Raw genomic sequence first — 20,796 nt, forward strand, 5'->3', positions numbered from 1 at the left:
ATTTTATTCGAATAAGATTTTTGAAGTGGAAGATGGCTGAGACAAAAGATACGCTGGCCAATTTGTCAAGTGAATTTGTTTATTTCTTTCCCAGTCATCTCCTTTCAAGCAACATCTGGATACTCTCCAGAAGGATACTAACTGCTGGAAACAGCTTGGATTAAACCATGTGCATGTATTATTCAACTTAACGGTAGTATTGGGGAACACTACACTTTGAAGGGTCTGACAGAATTGAATGCTAAATAAAGTGGGTCAGAAGAGATAACTCAAAAACATTTTTGATCTATAACAAAAGATACATATAAATGTTGAGCAGATGTGTTCACAAAAAATGGTAATGGTACAATTGTGTTTTCATAAAGTAAGATTTATATTTTCAGTCTGTTGGCACAGTTATTCTCAAAAGCACAATTTTCTTTATTTTCAGAGTGCTAAGTTGAGTTTGACCACCTCTTTTTCTAATTTACCCTGTAGCTGTGTAACCTTTTCACCTTTACAAAAACCAGCATTTTAGGTCCCTGGGCACTCTACTGACACATGGTTATGAACTGTGCATGTTCAGAAGATTTTGTAAGCTAAAAAGCTGAAAACAGATGAGGAAGGAAGGTAAATGAAGGTTCAGAAAAAAAATCTCTTACCTAGCAGACTTTCAGCAAAGATGACAACAGATCCCCCATTGCCTGAGCTTCTGAAGGTCCATGTTGTGGCTAAGCTGTATCTGAAATTTAAAAAATGAAAATGCAAGGGAGTGAGAGAACAAGCAAGGTGCATACAAGTAATTTTCCTTCACTGAAGCAGGCCACTGATGCCCTGACAGTAGGAGTACCAGCAGGACTCACTGTGTCCTCTCTCATTTGGAGCTTCTTGGTATATACAAGCTGCTTGTGTTCTGCCTACCTAGCTAAACCTCACTTTCCCCAGTGTAGACGCATGCACATCAGCAGAAATGGTATTTTGGACCAGTGTCATCTACTTCCATCTGGAAAAAATGTAAGTTATGTGAATATAAGTTACTCTCATGTGAGGGTATCTGTGTGAAGGATTACATCTTACTACAGCTATTTTAGGAAGCTGCTGCATCACTAACCAAAAAAGGGGGCACAAATTCAGTTTGTAGGGCAGAACCCTCTTGTCCAGGCCACTCGAACTCAACTCCTACTCCAGGTGTGTACATGAGAAGAACCTCAGGTTCATCTTTGACCATCTTAAATGATTCTCTTTGTAAACGTTATTTAATGCTTAATAATTCTTGCATATTTACACAAGGGAGAAACATTTCCATTTGTTTGCATTTCACAGTATCTCAATTTTAAGCTGTCTGGCAACTATGGACATTCACAGGCTGCCAATTACATTCAGCTTTTGGCAAAAGAAGAAGAATGTGTGTGTGAGGAATATGGCACACAAAATTAATCACCCGACACATTTAAGAGCAAAGATGCTTAGCTTTTCCCAGCACTGCGAAGATTTTTTTGAAGTTTCCATTTTTGTTGACATAAACCCATTTCCTCAGGGAGAAAGTATGTGCTTCACAGACAAATGTTATGGCAGGGAATCCTCTCGGGCTGCTGCTACCCCAGCGTGCACAGGTGCAGTCTCTGTAACCCTCCCCACAAAGGAACAGCTGGAGAAAAATATTCCACAGCAAAGGATGTGTCACTTCAGTCTCATGTCAGCCTCCAGCTGCAGTGCAACATCAGTTTCTTAGACTACATATCTAATGTCAGGGAGAAAGGCAATTAAAATTCTGGCATTGACATTGAGACAAAACATTTGCTAGTAAGCAATAGGATATTCAGCCAGGGCCTTATTCCCAAAAATGCATGTGTTCAGGCAAGAAACTTTATCTCTGAAGCTCTTTTACCTTTGATCATATAATTGGTCTAATGTTTCATCCATTTTTCATGATAACACTTCCAAACTAACTACATGTCTAGGAAAAAAATATTAATGTTGCTTTACAGGTGAGCATGAATGGATCTGGAAGGGGCACAAACATAGTAGCTGATGGTTCAGAGAGGAGTGCTGCTGGAATTAAATTGAGCAATAGCTTCCTCGCTAATCTGCCACCACACCTGCTCAGTAACAGGACTCTCTGTGCCTCCCACTCTATCCATAAAATAAATCTGTGGTTCCCTGAAAATGCACCGATAGTTGGAAACATGAGAGACATGTAGCAACCCTAAGTAAGAATTATTTCTGCAACTAAAAATGGCAAGGTACTACTTAAAAAAATAAGATTAGCAATAATGCTTAAGCCCTTTCCACCCTGAAAAATAAAAGGAGGTTAAGAGAAGAAGAAAAATGTATAGAGAGAGATTGCAAAAAAAAAAAATTTGATGGAGGCATTTGAACATGGACAAAATAATAGCAAAATAAATCAAAAGAGGGAATTAGTTCCAAAACTAAGCCAAGAAAGGAGAGTCCATACAGAGATTTGGAAAATTATGAGTATAAAACTAAACAGAGGTTATGGTGACAGGAAATCGTTTAGTTTTATTATGCACAGATAACACAGGCTGTAATTGTTCATGAAAGCATCCAACTGAAGGAAATTTCCATAGACAAGAGGACATTTCCCAACAAAGAACTGAGTATCTGAGTAAACACCTCAAGGGACAACCAATGAACACTGGCTTATAAGCCTCATAAGGCAACACCAGAGTGGGTTTTCCCTTTTCCTTTGCAGCAACATATCGATGGGGAAGAGAGAAGCGTGAGTATTGGCCACGACTGGTTGTCAGCACACAGGCTCTGTGGGGAATTGGTCTGAAAGGAGAAACACAGGCAGTTTTTCAAAAGGGCTTGATGGTCTCCAACCGTGCCCAGTGGAGTTTAGTTTGGCCAGTGGTAACTGTTTGTGGAGAGATCCCTCCCTAAAGTCTCACATGTTAATGGAAAGCAGACATGGAGGGTATGTAAATGCAGACGAATTAGAAACAAACAGCTCTGGTCAGGCGAGGCATCATTTCCTTCACTCCGGAGTCAAACAAGGTCACACCGAGTCCACTGTGATACACGCGTCAGGAGCACGAGTGATCTCAGCAGCTCTGGGGACATTATTCATGTGCTCAGAGCTCAGCCTAGGCTGGAGCCTGCAGCTGAGCACAAACTCTACCCAGCCCTGTCTTCTCAGCCCCAGGAAACTCGCTCTTACTTGAATTCTCAACGGCAAAATGAGGATATAACATTAAATAAATACACAAATTACTCAAAATACGGGAAGTAAAAATTCCATATGGTCTTAGCAAGCACTGGAAATAATATTCAGAGAGGACTATTTATCTCAGCTTAAACTCGTGAACCTGAAACGTATCCTGGGAAACATACACGCAGGATAGGAAACAAAAAGTAAAGAAGCAGGGGAATGTTCTTGTCTGCAGGAGATAAGTTAACATGCCAATATTTGAGATAAAGTTTAGAATATGTTTAAGAAACCTTTTTCCCCCTGTATTTGTATGCCAGAGTTTGTATGAGCAACAGAAAAAAACTTGTAATTAATTTTATAACTAGTTCAGATTCACCTGAGCTTTTCAGGAAAGATGCAAAGAACAAAAAGAACTAAAGAACTAAAACCAACTGGAAAATCATAATGACTGCCAAAAAGAGACACAAAGGATTTTAAAATTGAATGTTTGGAAGCAGAATTCAGGCTAAAAGAGTGGTTAGTTAACTAAACGTCTCTGATAATTTTCAAAGTCACATCACTGTTACCTCTTCACTATAGAAAGAAATAAAAAAAATTCTAGTCTTGCAAAATTTGTAAGCTGAAAGCTTTCCTCAACAAACAGATGTTGTTAGACAAATAAATACATTAATATTTCAAAGAACATAAAAATAAGTACCAACAGGATCCCTGCCAAGAGTAGGGAAAAGCTCTCTGATTCAGTTTGGTTCATTGATAGCCTGATCAGTACACACAGCTATTGTTTTAGCCTGTTTTCCTTACCTTGGAGTGAAATAGGTTTTTTTCTTTCCCTCCCTCTGTGATAATTATTTTTGACAGTTTCACTGTTTATATGTGAAACTGAGAAACTGTTAATTGAAATAAAAAATGAGTCACTGTTTCCAGCAAGTTTTGCCAATGTTTTGATCTGTGTCAATCTGAGCTTAATTATTAAGTTTTCTTTAAAGGAAGAGGCAAAACTGTATCTTTTAATTTGGCCCCTTACAAATACTGTGCTCCTCAGATATACGTCAGTTTAAGAATATGAAACACTGCTAAGTAGGATTGAAAATATTTAATGACTATGCACCAGAGACCTATGGTTAAAAATAATGCAGATGAGAAAATATTTTTTTATCTTTCTTTTTTTTTTTTTAAGGGAAGGATTTGAGAAGCTTTTATAGCCTTTCAGCAGATCTGATTAAGCATGATATATGGTCTATCACTAATGATGTTGCCAAAGTCAACGTCTCTGGGCTGAGAGAGGGAAATCATGTGGAAAGCCAACTGTGTGTCGCAGGCAAAGGGCAGGCTCTGAGCCCTGTAGCCATCCACACATTCCCCTGGTGTCTGCTCCACAGAAACGCATCTGCTCTCATAAACTTGCTCGGATATTCGATAGGAATTCCTCTGTGATTTTACTGTTAATGCACAAATTCAGCTTGGCAGAAATAGACTCCGGGATAGCAAAAGTGCAAGAGAAGATTTTCTCACGTGTTTACAAGCCTGGGGTGTATGTGCACATGAGAAGGAATTGAGGGGCAGAGGGGAAAAATGAAAATACAAAAACAAAAACAAACCTTTATACCCACAAAGGAAAAATAATAAATTTTTTAAAAATCATCCTGGGGGTGCTTGAGGAAGCTAAGAACTGTTGTAGGAATCTGTCTCAAGAAGGCATTTTTCACAGCAGATTTAAATGACTCTACAAAAAACCGCATCTAGTTAATATACACGGCAAAATATATTTTAAAAGATACAACTATTACTTGAACGGAAACATAGCACAGTCATGGGCCAGTGACATCACTGGACTTGGGAAGAGAGCAGCTTGCAGCTTTCCTATGCCACAAATTTCCTTTTTTTTTTTTACTTGCATTTGTTTTCCCAAATCAGGATAGCTCCAAGACCTTTAAGAAACTGTTTGCAAAACAAGAGACAGACAGTCCCACTCCTGAATGCTTTTGCTGTCCTTGGACATGGAAACACCCTTACAAGCAGTGGAAAGATCATCAAACTGGGAAGAGCAGAAATTTCAACCTACCCCTTCCACTAAACTACTGGCTATTCCCAAAAGCATCCAAATTTTCCAGTTTTGCCAGTAATTTTCAAGCTTCTATTGATTTATAGGCCCCTGAGTGTTTTCTCTAACTCCTACATAAGTGGAGGAGCCTGACAAAAATGAGTAGTAAAGCATATTAGCCTTTCCTAAACCAGCCCAGACTAAAAAGCAGATCTCCCAGCAATCTTTTGCAGGCAGTACCAGGCTGCTGCTCAGCAGCAGTGCCAGTGCAGGGCGTGTTTGAGCAGCAGGCTGCCCCTCACCATCCCCAGCCTCTCCTTGGGACCGTATCCTGCTGTCCACACGTTGTCTGTGTGCTGCTGGAGCGTATGAGCTTCCCAGCATGAAGCCACATCTCTCTTGTGGAACACTGAGCCACTCATCCTGGTCATGGACACGATGGACACGGAACACTCGCCTGTCACAGCGATGACACTGCATCGATCTCCTAAGCTTTTGAAACTTCTCATTCTCCTTCCCTCTCTAGATGCAACAACACGTTCAGTGCGTTCACAATTTCTGTGCCTGCCTTTGGGCTGCTTCACTGTTCATACTTTCTGGCTCTTTGTGCTGCTCTTTCCTGGGCATGCTCCAAAATACCTATCAAAACGAGGTGCTCTAAATCAGCATGCCAGCCAAAGGCTTAGGCTAAAGCCCAAAAATGAGGACAAGGTGCAGTTTTTCCATCACTGTGCCTTGCCACGGGCATTTTGGGTTTTGTTCAAGGACAAACTATTGTTCAGCTATGGAAAATAAACTCTTTTAAATCTTTTTGAAAGCAGCTTAACACATAGATTTTTGACTACAAGAAGTTACAGGGATTATATACAAAAACTGTGTGCACTGAAGATATTTTTCTGGTTAAATGAATCCAAGAATCACTTGTACTGATACGAGACCTCTGCAATCAATCAAGCAGGTTGTAGAGCTGAAGAATATCTTTGTGAAACAGAACAGAAGAAAATCCCAGTGCCAATGACTGAGAGGAACTGAAACATCAAAGAAATATTTTCTATCTCTTTTCTCCGAAAAAGGATAACTGAGGTGGAATGGTTATTTTGATAGAAGGCTAGCCAGGTATGGATAGCGGCTCCTGGGTGTGGTAGGAGGGCTGAGGGAGGACACTCAGCTTCTAGAGAGGGGTCACTTGGAAGCAGCAGACAAAGTGGATGTCTGTCTCTTAAACAAATAGCTAAATACATGCATGCTGTTTATAACTCATTGTGCATTTAAAGAATTTAGTGTGTATTTTTTCACAACCTATAGCATACGGCAAAAAAAACCTTTGACACCACATTACCATATCAGATACTGACCACAGTTTCTGAAAAACACGTACATTAAAAATATGAGAGCCATTTCCTTGGGACAGGAGGAATCTTCATACCATACACCCAGCAGATTATGCCTTTAGGGAGAAAGACAAAAAAATTCCTTACTTTGACATTTTTTCTACTTAAAAGCCTATCTTTCTCTCTTGCCCTCCTCCCATGCCTCCCCCATCTACCCATGAAACTATTTACTTAATTAGCAGGAATTTAACCAACTAATCAGTTACAGTTGTTGCTATAGTTTTCTCCTGCTGTATTTCATTGAGTACTTTTGCTTTGTTGTTCTCCGGCATTGTTTAAGCCATCTGTCCTAGGTATTGAAATACAAAGTTACTGTTTGCTTGTACAGGGCATACAAAATTTTCAGTGGGGAAATTTCACCCAGGCAAATTATTTTCTGAAATTGTTACAAATCAGTCAAAAATTTGAGGCATTAGCATCCCGTGAATCCCTGCATTGGTCATTTAACATCTGAGCCCAGAAGGCTTTCTGCTGCGCTCCCAACATCCCCATCATGAAGGAGCATCCCTCTTGGAGGCAGCTCCTCACCACAAGTCAGTGCCACCAAACTGTCTGCCCAGAGCTGAAAATCCTCCATGCCCAGACAGTTATCATTAAAGTCCTTGAAACTGAAGCTACAATTCAAACTCTTGAACAAGGGGGGGAAAAAAAATAAAAAAAAAAAATAAGAGAGAAGCAAAATACATTTCTCCATCAACTTAACTCCTTTCTGACTCTGGGATAAGCTTGTTTGAAGTTCCTTCATCACCTTCAATCACAGCTAACTGAAGTCTCCTGTATGTTTTCAACTCCATTTTTCCATTTACAAAGGGAAGCACAACACACTGGGATTGCACTGGAGCAAGTAATAAATGACACTATATAAAATAAAATGATGACTAGAAGAGAACATGAAAGCAATTCAGCAATTGCTTAGTGAGTTCAAGGAGCACTCTTCTGACATCCTCAACCACACATAATGATAGAATTCAGTATCTTTTGTAGTCTAATGAGAATTATAAAAAAATTATTGCATTACAAAATGCAAAAGGAGAGCTCACCTATTATAAACATAGATCATGCTACAGGCAAACCTCATTTTTACATCATATTAACAAGAAAGTTTCTGTGTTTATTATTCTAGGGGTACTTCTTCATTGTAAAAAATGAAGTATGCACATTTGTATACAATTATACTCAGTATTATTAAATAATTTTTTGCTTCTGAGCAGGGGTCTGAACTTTATGATCAGCAATGACTGAAGGCAAGGCACTGTGATCTGTCAGTGACAGACTCTCTTTTTTCCTCAGCACACAGCTGTATTGCCATTTGCTCTCCTGGAAATCCTTGCCTTGCCACATCGTTACCCAACAAAGAAGAAGGGATTGATCCTACTGGGATTTGTCGCTTTTCTGTATATCAGTTGGTAAGAATTTAAGTATTTTTTCTTCAAGTAATCTACTTTTTAAAATAAGGCTAAATGTTGTACTTTAGATCTAAAGTTCCCACCCAGACACATGGAGGACAGCAGTCTTTTCTGTGGAGAAATCATTTAAACTTCAGCTGAGACCCATGAAAACTATTTCCAAACACAAGCAAGGCAGGTTTCTTCAAACACAATACAGGTCCTGAGATCTTACACAGCATCTCCTGCTCTTGTAAGGCCTCTTAGAGGAAAGTAACCTAATTGCTGTAAACTCAGGAATAATGTGAATAATTTCTTCTGGGCTGGAGTTTTCACTTCTACCAGTACCATCAAATTTACCTCCACTTGCTGTTCTGCTCACTGCAAAACCACCAAATCCCAAAAAGTATGGGGGTCATGGGAGCAGGAGAGGAGTAAAACTCAGTTTAGTGTTTGGCAGAGACACGTGGCTGATTTTAGAAACTTGAGACAGAAAATGATAGTCAGAACCAGGTGCAAACTGGTAGGTAACGAGGAGGCATCTGCCCCACCACCACCTCCCACTCCACCAGTGGACACTGCCCACATTTCCAGCAATGCACCAGCTGATACCCAACTTGTTGGAGAATGATCCTGAGAGAAAAAAACTATATATCTAATCAGCACCTCCCACAGCTCATAGCCATCTGTCCACCTGCTGTGTGTGTGTGTGATGCACCCCTGGAGTGGGTTTGCTCATTGCATCCTGGCTGCAGTGCTGGGATGTGGAGACACTGCCACCCCATGTAACTATGGGCAGCTGCCAACACTTCAATGTTCCTAAGAGGATGACTTATATTGAGACCCAACTCAGGAAGGGGGCTGTATAATTTCAGGGTATGCTGTGATACAGCTTTCCAGAGCTGAGGAAACATCCAGGCTCTAGAGTGAAGAATATAGAATACCTGTATAACAACAAGAGGACACTGGTCAGCGAAGAAGCAACTCGTCCTCTTGCAAACACTTCTGAAAAGTCACTGGAACTATGAGGAAACCCATCCTTCCATTACAACTCACCAGTTCTCACTCTCAGCTAAAAACCATCTTCAGCCCAGTGAGTGAAAATCTGAACTAGAAAATAAATTGTTCAGATGAAACACTGGAGTGACTTGAAACCCATCAGAGTGGCTGTGGAAACAGGGGACCTCACTGATACATTACATAAGCAAATTAGGAGACATTTATTCTAATCCAGTCCAGAGTCTAATAGGATTACGACCATGGCTTCCTAAATTCCTTTTCTATGTTCTGATTCACCCAGTTGCTTAACACCAGCTTTGTTTTGCTTGTCTTATGAAAACATTTGGGTTTTACTGTATTTGAGACCAGACTGCTCTTACGGCCCTGAGAGCCGTGCTTTTTCCTAAAATCCCTATCAGCTGAGCAATTTCATCCCTCAGGAGACATGGCTCATATCAGGACCTGAATCCACATCCAAGGAGGATCAACACAAGCATCAACACATTTGAGCCCTCCCAGTATCTTCTGTGAGTTGGTGCTGCATTGTTGCCAGGGTCCTGAGTGGAAGGCAGTCCCATAGAGTGCTTTCCCCCTGTGTGCCAGGGCCCTGATGACTGGCTAAAAGATATTAGGATGTCAATACGGTTTTCAAATCAGCAAGGAACCTTCTGTCTGCTTTCTTTTTGCCTCCACTTCGTGGCGCCCTGCAAACCACAGATAACACCTTTCAACAAACAGAAAAATTTTCTGGCCCGTGTACCAAAATCTCAACACATGTACATATTTTACTCTTGGTTCTATAACCTGGTGATTTAATAGCCCTGTTTGGGCACCATAGGTTTCACAAGCAACAGAGTCCTTCCTCCAAGCCTCTCCTTGGACTGTCACTGCCATCACTGCAGTGCTGATGGGCTGAGAAGTGGCTTGTGTCTCCGAGGCAGCCGAGAAACTGAGCAGCCAGTTACACCTCGCACCAGACACCTGCCTCAGAGCAGGGCAGCACTGTGGCTTTGCACAGTCACTTATTTGGGTTTGAAGATGCAGGTTGGAGTGCTTCATTTGAGACACACCAGCTGGCCAAATTGCACAAAGATGATCTAGTTACTCGTTATGTAAAAGAAAGCTGTTTGTCACTCTGTTTTACTGTTGGAGATACAATATGAGAAGTGGAGTCCTGTGCTGTGAAGAACACATGCTGACATTTGCATAGGCTCCACTTAGCACCTGGACTTGAGTGTTTCTGCTCAGCCTCTCAGGGGCCTTTCCTGCAGGCCTTTCTTTTTTTAATTACTTAGGTGTTTCACAGCTCTGTTTGTTAAATGAAAGAATCTTGAATCATAAAAATGAGTCCCTGCATTTAAATATTTCCATGCTCAGTCCAGACAGCTCTGCTATCAATCCCTTCCATTTCTCCACTCTATCCCTTAGGTGAGAATAGTAAGTCTTAATTTACAAGCAAGACAAAACCACTTTTTAATGCCCCACTCCTTCCTTCTTTTACTAGAGAAAGGAAGAAGCATCTTTTCAGCCTTTTATTTTCCTCCTTAACTTTCTCTCATTCCTCAGTGTTGCGACACACTTTCAGGATAGTGTGGCAGCCTGTTTGCCACTTCTCTTTGAGGCACGATGCTCAGTGTAAGGTAGCAGGCTGGGTGCCATCAGAAAAAAATTGTCATTGCATTCCCATGTTAGCACTGGTGGTGGAAAGTATGGCATAATCCTCAGATTCAGTTTTTTTAATAAAGAATTAAACCTTTTAGGACCATGTGGACCAAAAGTTTGTTTTAGGAAAGTACTGTCCTTGTTAAAATGACATATCCTGATAACAATCAAAGAAGACTTACCCTATTTCTTAATTTCTTTACATAAAAAATATAAATAGAAATAATTTTATTCACAAAAAAATTCCCAATAAACTGTTTTCCAGTACTTTATATATAAAGATCACTTTCATATTCTTATGTTCAGGCATTCTCTTCTAACCACTCTTATGAGCCATAAGCAATTAATACATTCCTAGCAAACTGACAGCCACTACAAGATATTTTCTGAGATAATAAAAAAAGCAGAAATAGAGGGCACAATTAGAAGAAAAGAAACCCTATAAAGCAGACATATTAATCCTCTTCTGTTTCCTTCTTTTCCAAACCATGCTTTGCAAACAGTTCTGGCACAAAAAGGATGAAGCAGCCACATCTGTTTCCCACCTAATCATTCCTCTTCTTTTCCTTCTCTTAGAAAAGAAAAGGTGCTGGAGAACTCCCCTTGCCTTCTCACCTCCTGAAAACTTCTTTCCACTCCTCAAAACAGTGGTCAACAACAGAAGGATTGAGACAGGGAGGAACAGCTCTGTGTCTCCACAGACTCTAGGGATCTGGATAGGGGCTGAAAAGCTATTGTATCTAAAGAGCAAACATATGTGAGAGCTTATTTGAATAAGCTTCATTTAGCATAGCCAAGTACACATCCCTGTTCCTGAACATTTTGCTATTTTACTGTGCTTTTACTGCTGTTAATAGCCAATGCCACCAGGGTGACAGCAGAATATTGTGTGCATTTCAACCTGCACTGAAACACATTTAATTTAGCACGGGCTCAAGTGTGCTTCACAGCAAATGGGCCAAGTGCCGAGGAGATGTATTGACAGCTGAGCTAATTTCCTCTGTATCAAGCCTGTTTTGATAACTCAGCCCCTCAGGAGCTGGAAATTTTGAAGTGTTTCTTCTAACTGAATGGTCCTAACCAAAGGTAATTTCTCTCCTTCCTTGCCTAGGATCCTGTGGATTTATTCTGTAACAGGAGAGTGGGTATATCCTCTCTTTGCTTTGTTCAGCCCCCCTGGGCTAGCAGCCTTTTTTGCCGGTAGCCTTGCCATCATCATCTCCTTCTACAACTTCGGAGAGTTCCTCAACCGTATGATATGGGGTCAGTCCAAGTTTTCTTCATTACTTCTATGTATATGAAAAGAATACCCCCAAAATGAATTGCTGTGATTGCCCAGGTAGGCAGGGAGAGGAAGGGGGCATGAGTACTCTGGGGAAGGTGTTGGGGTGGTGGCATTTGGGTGTCAGATAGTAATGGCTGGGTCCCACCCACATGCTAACAAATAGAGAACAAATTGGAGCAAGAATCCCAACCCTACCAGACAAAGCTGGAAGCTACCAGCTTCCTCTAATTTGTCTCAAGAAGCACCTCTTACCATCATAATCTCTGGATTTTTAATTCCTGCTCAAAGAAGGGGGCAGAGAAGCCACATGTCTTGGGCTAAAACTCTTACACCTGCATCACATGTTGTTTGTCAGACTAGGGAAGAGCCGTGTTTACTGCAAATTTACAGGAATGCATTAGTGTATCCAAGCAAAAGCACTGCGGCAGCAGCTCCATGACTAAAGCAGCACTTTGGAAAGTTTTACAAACTGTTGAGAACTTTTCCCTTCTGCTTTGGTAGTGGTATAATCAGTAGTGACCTAAAAAAAATGAAAAGCAGCTTCCTTGGCTATAATGGGCAGTTGGAGGGGAAAAAAAAGTAGTTTAGGAAAGCATATTTAACAAGTGGAAGAGAGAAATGAGGAAGCACCTTTGGGGGCTTGGCATGGCATACTACTATTATTATTATTATTATTATTATTATTGTTTCTGTCATTATTATTCCTTCTGGTTTCCTCTCCTTTTTCATTCAAGATTGAATTTTTGAGGATGAAAGTGTTTCTGTCAGGAAAACGTGTGTATTTTATTTAGGACAAATGTGTGAACATTTGCAATTTCTTAAACTAGCTTTCTGATGAAAGAAAAAACACTGCAAAAACACCTCTGAAAATAAACAAGACAACCTCCCTCTGTTCTCAGGGAACGTTTGATGCCTGATCCATTTTGCAAAGTCTCACATGCCTGTCAAGCCAAAGTAGAGTGTCTGTAGCTAGTCTCTCACCATCCGTACTCAGCTACCTAAAAGCAGCAGATTGGCTTTCAAATGTGCTGAATAACCAACTTCACCGCTTGCTACCTTTGCAAACAAGATGCTTGCTCTACATGTCCATGTTTGGAGATTTTGGCTGCATTCTATTCTGCATAAACATAATAAGAGATGAGGATTGCTGGTAAATGAAAACAGACCTGCAGCCTTTCTGCACTAGCTCTGTTTTAAGAGGCATCACATAAATAGTAACTATTACTAATAAAAAACTGCACCATCACTACATGATGGCATAAGTCTTTATATGAGATATCTGATACATCTATGTATCAGATTTTTTTCATCACTGAGTACATATTAGTAATTTTAGGCCTAGAGAATGCCTGCTGCACAAGCTGGAGATAATCAGAATTAAAATAATTTTATTTCCAAAGTGTTAACTGATTGGACAAAATGTTGCACCAAGCAGAGATCAAATTAACTGCAAAAATTAGATGCATATTCAACAGCTGACTAAAGAAACTGGGGCAAGCACTCAACTTTACTGTGCACATAGAGAGGCTGAAAAGCACCCAGTTGTGGTAGCATGAATGTAACCTCAGAGTATGTATACAAACAATACACAATATTCTCCATTGATATCTGGTGTGCTCTTGCGATCCCTGGAGGCCTCATCTGTGTGGTGGGTCTGCCTCTCCATGCATACTTGGTATTTTTCAAAGGAGCCACAAAATCCTGGCCTTAACAATTGCATGGTGTTTTCATCCACGTGCAAGACACTCCCCTTGAGTTACAGTTCCCCATGTTGGTGCCAAGTGTTTTCCTGATCCACTCCCAGCTGTGTCCACCCAAGAGAAGAGGAGGACTTTCTTAAGCTGGTATCAATAACGAAATCCCAATAAGCCTTGAAACATAGCCACGGGAAAGCTATTCCAAATTACACTCTGCCAGAGTTTTAATATATTCCTGACTGAGACAAATTTTTGGTTCAGCATTGCCAGAGAAAAAAGAGCTGCAAACTGAATGAAGACGTGATTCCAGCATACCTTTGTTCCCACAGCAAAAATGGCTCCATGTACTCTCTGTACTCTCTTTCATCTTACCTTTTCCTGTCTCTCCTTCCCATCACAATAAGGCAGAGGATGCAGTGGAAATGATCCTTCAGGAAAAAAAAAACCCACAAAACAAAACAAAAACCATTCCTCCCCAAGGCAAAATAATCAGTGGTGGTGGTGGTAGAGGACAGACCTCTTCATCTTTCCATACTCTCCACCCTGTCCACTTCCTCCTTCCCCCAAAAGACAAAGTACATAGAAGGGCATTTTTGATCTCTCTTTTGCTTCCTCCTCATTCCCCAAAGGCAGTTTGAGTTACAGGTTAATGCAGTTATCTACTAGGTTCCTATAGGCACATCTGAAAACACCTTGTCTAACAACACCTGAAGCCACCAAACAACTATCCCTGATGCTGGTGGGATCTGACAAGGCAGAGCTCTCTGACTGGGCTGCTGGCACCAGGATTCTCCCCAAAGGAAAAGAATTCGAGGCTATTGCTTCTTTTTATTTCTTTCCCACTCGAATGAAGAATGCAGATGTGTTTATTCAAAGATACAAGAAGCAATTAACAAACAGCTCCACCAGAGTGGCAAGCCTGGCTCCTTCTGGACTTCCATCCTGAGGCAGACTGTAGGCTGCTAATGAAGCTCTTTCCACAGCAAACCATGCTTCATATGGGCTCTTCCACACTCCCTTATAACTCCAGGCCATTATTATTTTTCCTAAAACCAGCTACATAAATATTTACTCTTTTTCACACTTAAAGGTATATTTAGTTCCAACTTATTCCAAAATCTATAGATGGCAGCTTCCAGCTTCAAACAACTAAGTGTTAAATCTACATCCTGTGCTTGACCGAAAAGATGCAGTATCATTTCTGAGAGCTGGAAAATCTAGGCTGTAGAATAATATAACCCTTTTTTTCCCTTTTCAGGATGCCAGACCCTAAATTCATTTTATTATTTATAGACAAACTGTTTCATACAGTATTGGAGGTTTTAAAAATGTATTATCTCTCATGTGCCTCTCCTCTCCCTCCCCTTGCACAGTTGGATTGGTGGTAACTAAGGCAACCCAGCTGCACAGCCTGAGAGGCACAGAAAATAGTACCAGTAATGACTTCTTTTTGTTTTAAATCCCAGAGTTTCTAGAGTACAAGACAATGTTGAGCAATAGAGAAACTCCAAAGAGGATAATTAGAAACAATGAGCTGATTCTTTTACTGCCATCAATTTACCTCAGCCAAGAACTTGGCTGCAGGGTCTGAGTACCAAAGATGAACCGTGTGATAGTTTCTCCCGTTCTTGATGGGTGGAAAACATCACACAGGCAACTGATCTCATGTTTCTTTGACCAGTCAAACTAGAATCCTCAAAAATAAAGCAAAGCAGTGCTCACTTGTGGTTTGCTCTTATTGGGACAATCAGATCCTTGGGAGAAATTTGGATCAAAGTTCTCCACGTCAGACAGAGCAACCTTTCAAGTAAGGTCTCTTATCTAGAATTTGAAGAGGGAGCACATTCATTTGTCTTCCATCTAACACACCTGAAAAAACCCCAAAATAACATTCATCAGCTGCTTTATTTCAATACTCTGAAATGCAGCTGGAGAGGAGCTCTAGCTCGCAACAGCTACTTGCTCCACCAGTGATTGAAAAGCCTCCTGAGGGACACCTGGCAAACCACTTGCAAGATTTTGTGGGTCCAAGGCCTCTCCCAGCGAAATGCTTATCCCCAGGTGGTGGAACTGTCCTTTGGGAGAGAAACAGGGGAGGAAAGTAGGTTGATTGTTGAGTGGGCAGCAGCTCCAACAGACCCACCTGGACGCTTGCTGTCCTCCAGAAGGGAAAGCCTTGGCCAGCAGCTGGCTGAAGAGCACTGTCAGGGGCAAAACAAAAATTAAAGATATTATATTGCAAGGGATAAGGAAGCACAACAAGAACAAGAGCCATTGCTCTGAGGAAACAGAGAAAACTTACGGTAGAATAACTTTCTCATGCTCAGAGAAGAGATGAACTCTTCTAGATCTAGGAGGTCTTAAATATCTTAGGAAGACATTGCTGAAACCTATTTACATAAGGCTGAAATAAAGTTAAACAACAATCTTCTCTTTAGCCTGTTTTTCCTCTTTTTTTGGGAGTACTTTTGCATTCAATGCATTTTCCAGAATCATATAACATGTTTTCACAACTGATTATTTTCCCTGGGTTTTTTTTTTTCATATTTATGGGCTTTTGAAACCAAGCTCCCTTAATACCCTGTAGCCTTGGGAAATCCAGCCTATGTGACAGCTCACAAGTCTGTTCAATACAAAGCAATACTATAATAAGATTGAATTCTTGATGCTGTCATTATTCCGAGCAGCTGTTGAGATTGCAGAAACCCAAATGGCAAATAAGGGAATGTGAAGGGCAACTGTGTGGGGTATGAAGCAGTGCTACCATTGTACTGGTACAGGCTTATCAACAGCAGTTTTTGTGTGAATGTTAAAATGCTGATGCTCTGCACGTAGTTATTACTCCAGACACAGGTTCCACCCTTTGTTATTATAATATCTAGGTGGGATTTTAAAACTGAGATTCCTTTCTGGAAGATTTGTTGTATCATGCCTTTAAAAACAAAGAATAAGAGTCCAGAGTCTATCTGTTCCTTTCAGTGACCAAATAATGTTTATATCCATAATTTCACTATATTGCTGATGATGAATGGAACTCAGATTTTACAGCATTTAAATCACAGAGTTTGCAAACTAAATATGAATATTTACTTTAAACTCATCCATCTGTCCTAGTTGTACCACAAACCTGTTATGGCACATTTATGTCCTTCATATTTGTCACTCCCCAAAGCTACAGTTTACCCCTCAGGCAGAGATGACTGGCTGTGTAAAGGAAACCTGCACTATTTGTTACAGGTCCTATTTTTGGTCATAAGTTTATCTGGTGATCCACTGGAGGCAGACTGGATCAGAACCTTTTGCAAACCACTGCTTCTGAATCCATCAGTGGAGGCCAGACATTAACAAGTGCTGGTTAACGTGCTGGTCTCGACTTGCCAGGCAATTATTTTTCTTTGTGGTTTGGGGTTTTTTTCCCTTACCCACAAACCTCTGTCTGGTAAGTACACACCAGTACAATACAGCAGTTAGTGTGTCAGAGCTTCTGAGGTCTATGGACAAGGAAAGATCATTTAAAGGAGAGTTTCCTGTGAGCGAATGATCATTGGAGGGGAAGAAGAGAGGCTGAGACAGTGTGTTAGAAAAGGTACCCGTAAACAGTTGATTATTGACACACTGGGTGCCTCACAGTAGCACAATAGCTGGTGCTTCAGAAAGCTGTGGGATTTCAGTAGGTCTTGTGCTGTCCTGACCAGCCATATGAGGATCCTCCAGATATCCCAAGTGCAGGGATTACTCATCTGCTGCCCTTCCAGACAAGCTTTATTTTTAAAGCTTTTCACGTACTCTTACAACAAACTAGGTTTCCTCGGTGGCAGATACTTTCTCCCACTGGCAAAGCACAATTATTCTCAGTGGGTGTGGCCCATGGCAGATTTCAAATAATTCCTCAGTTGTTGAGTAATGTGTTACTTGCTGGGGACATCCCAGGCTCCTTTGACTTCTGCAGCACTTTAGCATTAGCAGCTGGTCCAAGACATGCACTCGGAGTTTACTCCCACTCCCAGATGGGTAGAGGTCCCCAGGGATGTTGGGAGGCTGGAGCCAGTTTCACATCCTCCTCATGCCTGACGTGTGAAAGGACTCTGTTGTGCCTTCCCCCTCCAACATCCCAATAATTTCTTCTCCTCTGTCTTCAAACAGGAGAGTCAATAGTAATACTGGACCACAAGTGGAAAGGCAAGTGAATCCTCCTCTTGAAGCCAAACAATTTCTCCATGAATGCTGAAGCCATGAAGTAGAGGAAAATAAATGTAGCTGTGATAAATCCTTTCTCCAATGCATTGCAGCTTCTGGTGAAGCCATTATGACATCAGACATATGGAAAACTGGTGGAAAATATGAAATGTTTGCCTCTTTCATGATAACTCTGCAACTGCTATGAATAAGAAAATTGTGTTCATCTGTTTACACAGATTTCTCATCTCTTGCACAACGTACGTGAGGATGTGTCCATGGTTAAAAGTTGTCACTGGTAAATGCACTCCCTCATGATCCTCACACCACTCTGTAAAAGACCTGTGAATGCAAGCCAGCTCTTGTTTGGATTGCCCTTCATCAAGTCTGGAAAAAATTAAGAGGAGAGATAATTTTAACAGTGCTGTGACTTCCAAGCTAGCTAGATAACAAATTGGGCTAACAAGCACTGTAATTAGAAATGTCTGCTCAGAAAGTTCACCAAGAAGCTGAGTTCTTCTAATGAGAAACTTTCTGTAATATTAATATGCTTAATATCTCCCCTCCATTTTAACAGGAAATGTGAAGGCAACAGTTTCTTCCTTTTTCTTGGTTTCAGTTAATCTCGCAGCAAAAGTAACCTAATTATACTGACTGTATGATTGCTTTGACAGAAAGCATGTTAATTTAAAGCACTGTTTAACATAAAGCTGCCTGCCATATAATTACACTCTATTCACATGTTTACTAATTCTCCTCAATATAGTTGATTTCTGTTATTAGCCTCAACATTTTGTTAACATCCAAAACACTGGAGATCTGCTTTGCAAACTCCAATAAACATGCAAAACTGAGAGTAGCTTAAGTGTTCCTTAATGGTCAATGTGAAAAAGAAAAATCTCTCTTATTATTCCTGCATTCAAAGAGGATTTGAAACTAGTAGCAGTACTTACATGTCTAACTCCATCTTCATTGCCAAAACCCCTCGTTTAGAGCTACTGTGCATGCAGTTCACCGGGGTGTTATTTTCACCTTTCAAATGCCACTGGAGCTTAGTAAAAACGAAACACACTGGAAGCTGCCTGTGAGCAATAAAAAGATAATGTGTATACATAAGATTGTTCTTCTCATGTGTTAAGCACCTGATAAAAATTCTAATCTGGGAAGTTAACATGCTAGGCCTAGACTGTAAACTAAATGAACTCAATGAGAGACGTGCATGCATTCAGTAATTCCCAGCTTATCTCCAAAGCTAACTTTGCAAGGTGAATGTAAGCAATTACACATGCCCACACACAAACACACTCCTCTCTCCTTTTTTCTTGAAGCTGAAAGACACTGGTCAAAGGAAATATATTGGAGACACAGACAGAAGAAAAAACATGGAGGGGATTAGGGAAGAAGAGAAAGTTATGGAAACTCCTGGTAGAGATTTGTTGGTATTTTTGTCTCTACCTGTCTTCTTTTAAATTCCTTTATTTTGTACTGATACTCCAGTAGAAACAGTTTGGTTGTCAGAAACTCAAAACGAAGCCTGGGCCCCAGCACAGAGGGATAAGTCTTTCCACTTCCAACCAGAGGAGCCAAATGGCAGACCTCACCCTCAGCTCCTGCACACACCAGGGGTACCTTTGGGATCTGATACAGGGACTGAGCTGCTGGACTACAGGGCTTTGAGGAGAATCATGGGGGAGGTTGTTTATTTCTTTGAAAAGGGCTCCGAAGAGGCACTTCTCTCTGCTACATCCTGTATGGAGAGAAGCTGGATTCTAGTCATGCACTTTGGGAAAGCAATAAGGAATGCCTGTCCCCAAAATACAACTGCTGGGATCTTGGATTTGCTTTGTTCCTTTCTCCCATGTCCACAAAACCCCGAAAGCAGGAAAATGTGTCATTGCTCACAATCCAGCATTTTCCCTGTGATTTTTCAACAGGCTTTACTGAGATACTCTGTGTCAGGATCTGGCCTTGACGACATTTACACCAGATTTCTCTTTCCAGTCCATCAGTCTCTCTCGTTTCATTTTAAGTATGCAAAGTCAGTCGGAACTGTTTATTTATAGCCGCCGATGTTCATGGCTGTATAAATTAGCTGTTATTGCTGAATGAGGTGCCCGCCCACTCGCCCAGAGCAGCTGCACAGGAGCCCTTTCATGCTGCTCCACGGAACACAGTCCCAATGGGGAGGGAAACGACGCTGTCCCAGGCAGACGAAGGGACCATGGCTCAAACCCCTGGGCAGAAAAACAGCAATTAATTTTTTCCACTGTGCAATCTGCAGCATGACAACCACAATTACCTAATACTGTTTAGACCTGCCACTTGCATTTGGCAGAGACAGAAAATGAAGGATTAAATTCACCAGAGGAAAAAAAAACTACCCAGACTAGAACCTACCCCTGGACTTTCATTTTATAAGATTAAGTGATATTTGTTTAGAGGGGGTGAGGGGGAAGACACAGTAGGGGGATGGAAATGCAAAATTGGTTGTTATTTGAGACAGAGTACCATCAGAAAATAAGGATTCATCCCATACACACACACTGAGCTGTTTCCAGCAGAAACAGCTGGAAAGCAATATCCACCACCACGAGGAGCTTTCATCTTAGCTCACACCTTTGTAACAGTTTACTTCCACAAAAAGCATAGGCAAGTGCTAATTTATTCCCTCCCCAGTTTCCCACACAAATTTCTTGGTTTGGGTCTCTGCCAGAGATTCAGGGTCACAATGTGACCTCAACAACATAATTTAAGATTGTTCCAAGCCTTCAGTGGAACTACTGCAGATTTACTTTGATGGATACGGAGCCAGGATCTGGCATGCAGAAAATATGCATTTACATTCTACCAAAGTGTCTAAAATAGTTGCCCAGGGACGCTGAAATTCAATTTGAGACCTTGTATTCACTTGGCAGAGCACATAATTAAATATTTTGTGCCACAAAATTAACCAGAGTCTCAAGGGTATGGGTAAGAGAAGGCTTAGAATCAACCATGAGACCCAAACTA

At 40.9% G+C, this 20,796-nt stretch overlaps 1 protein-coding gene across 2 annotated transcripts in view; it reads left to right on the top strand.

The window, feature by feature from the left end:
• ADTRP (androgen dependent TFPI regulating protein) overlaps positions 1–18,641 on the top strand; it is a 30,313-nt gene extending 11,672 nt beyond the window's left edge. The window contains exons 4-6 of one of the 2 annotated variants that reach the window (XM_014878667.2): positions 7,874–7,989; positions 11,741–11,892; positions 17,755–18,641. In XM_014878667.2, coding sequence (XP_014734153.1) covers positions 7,874–7,989; positions 11,741–11,892; positions 17,755–17,798 — 312 coding nt within the window. In that variant the 3' untranslated portion in view covers positions 17,799–18,641. Of the gene's footprint in view, positions 1–7,873; positions 7,990–11,740; positions 11,893–13,940; positions 14,090–17,754 lie in introns of those variants that run through there. The other variant, XM_088158999.1, reaches the window with a different exon arrangement.
• Positions 18,642–20,796: the final 2,155 nt, after the last annotated feature.

Source organism: Sturnus vulgaris, chromosome 1 (assembly GCF_052056855.1).
Source record: "Sturnus vulgaris isolate bStuVul1 chromosome 1, bStuVul1.hap1, whole genome shotgun sequence".
NCBI lineage: Eukaryota > Metazoa > Chordata > Aves > Passeriformes > Sturnidae > Sturnus > Sturnus vulgaris.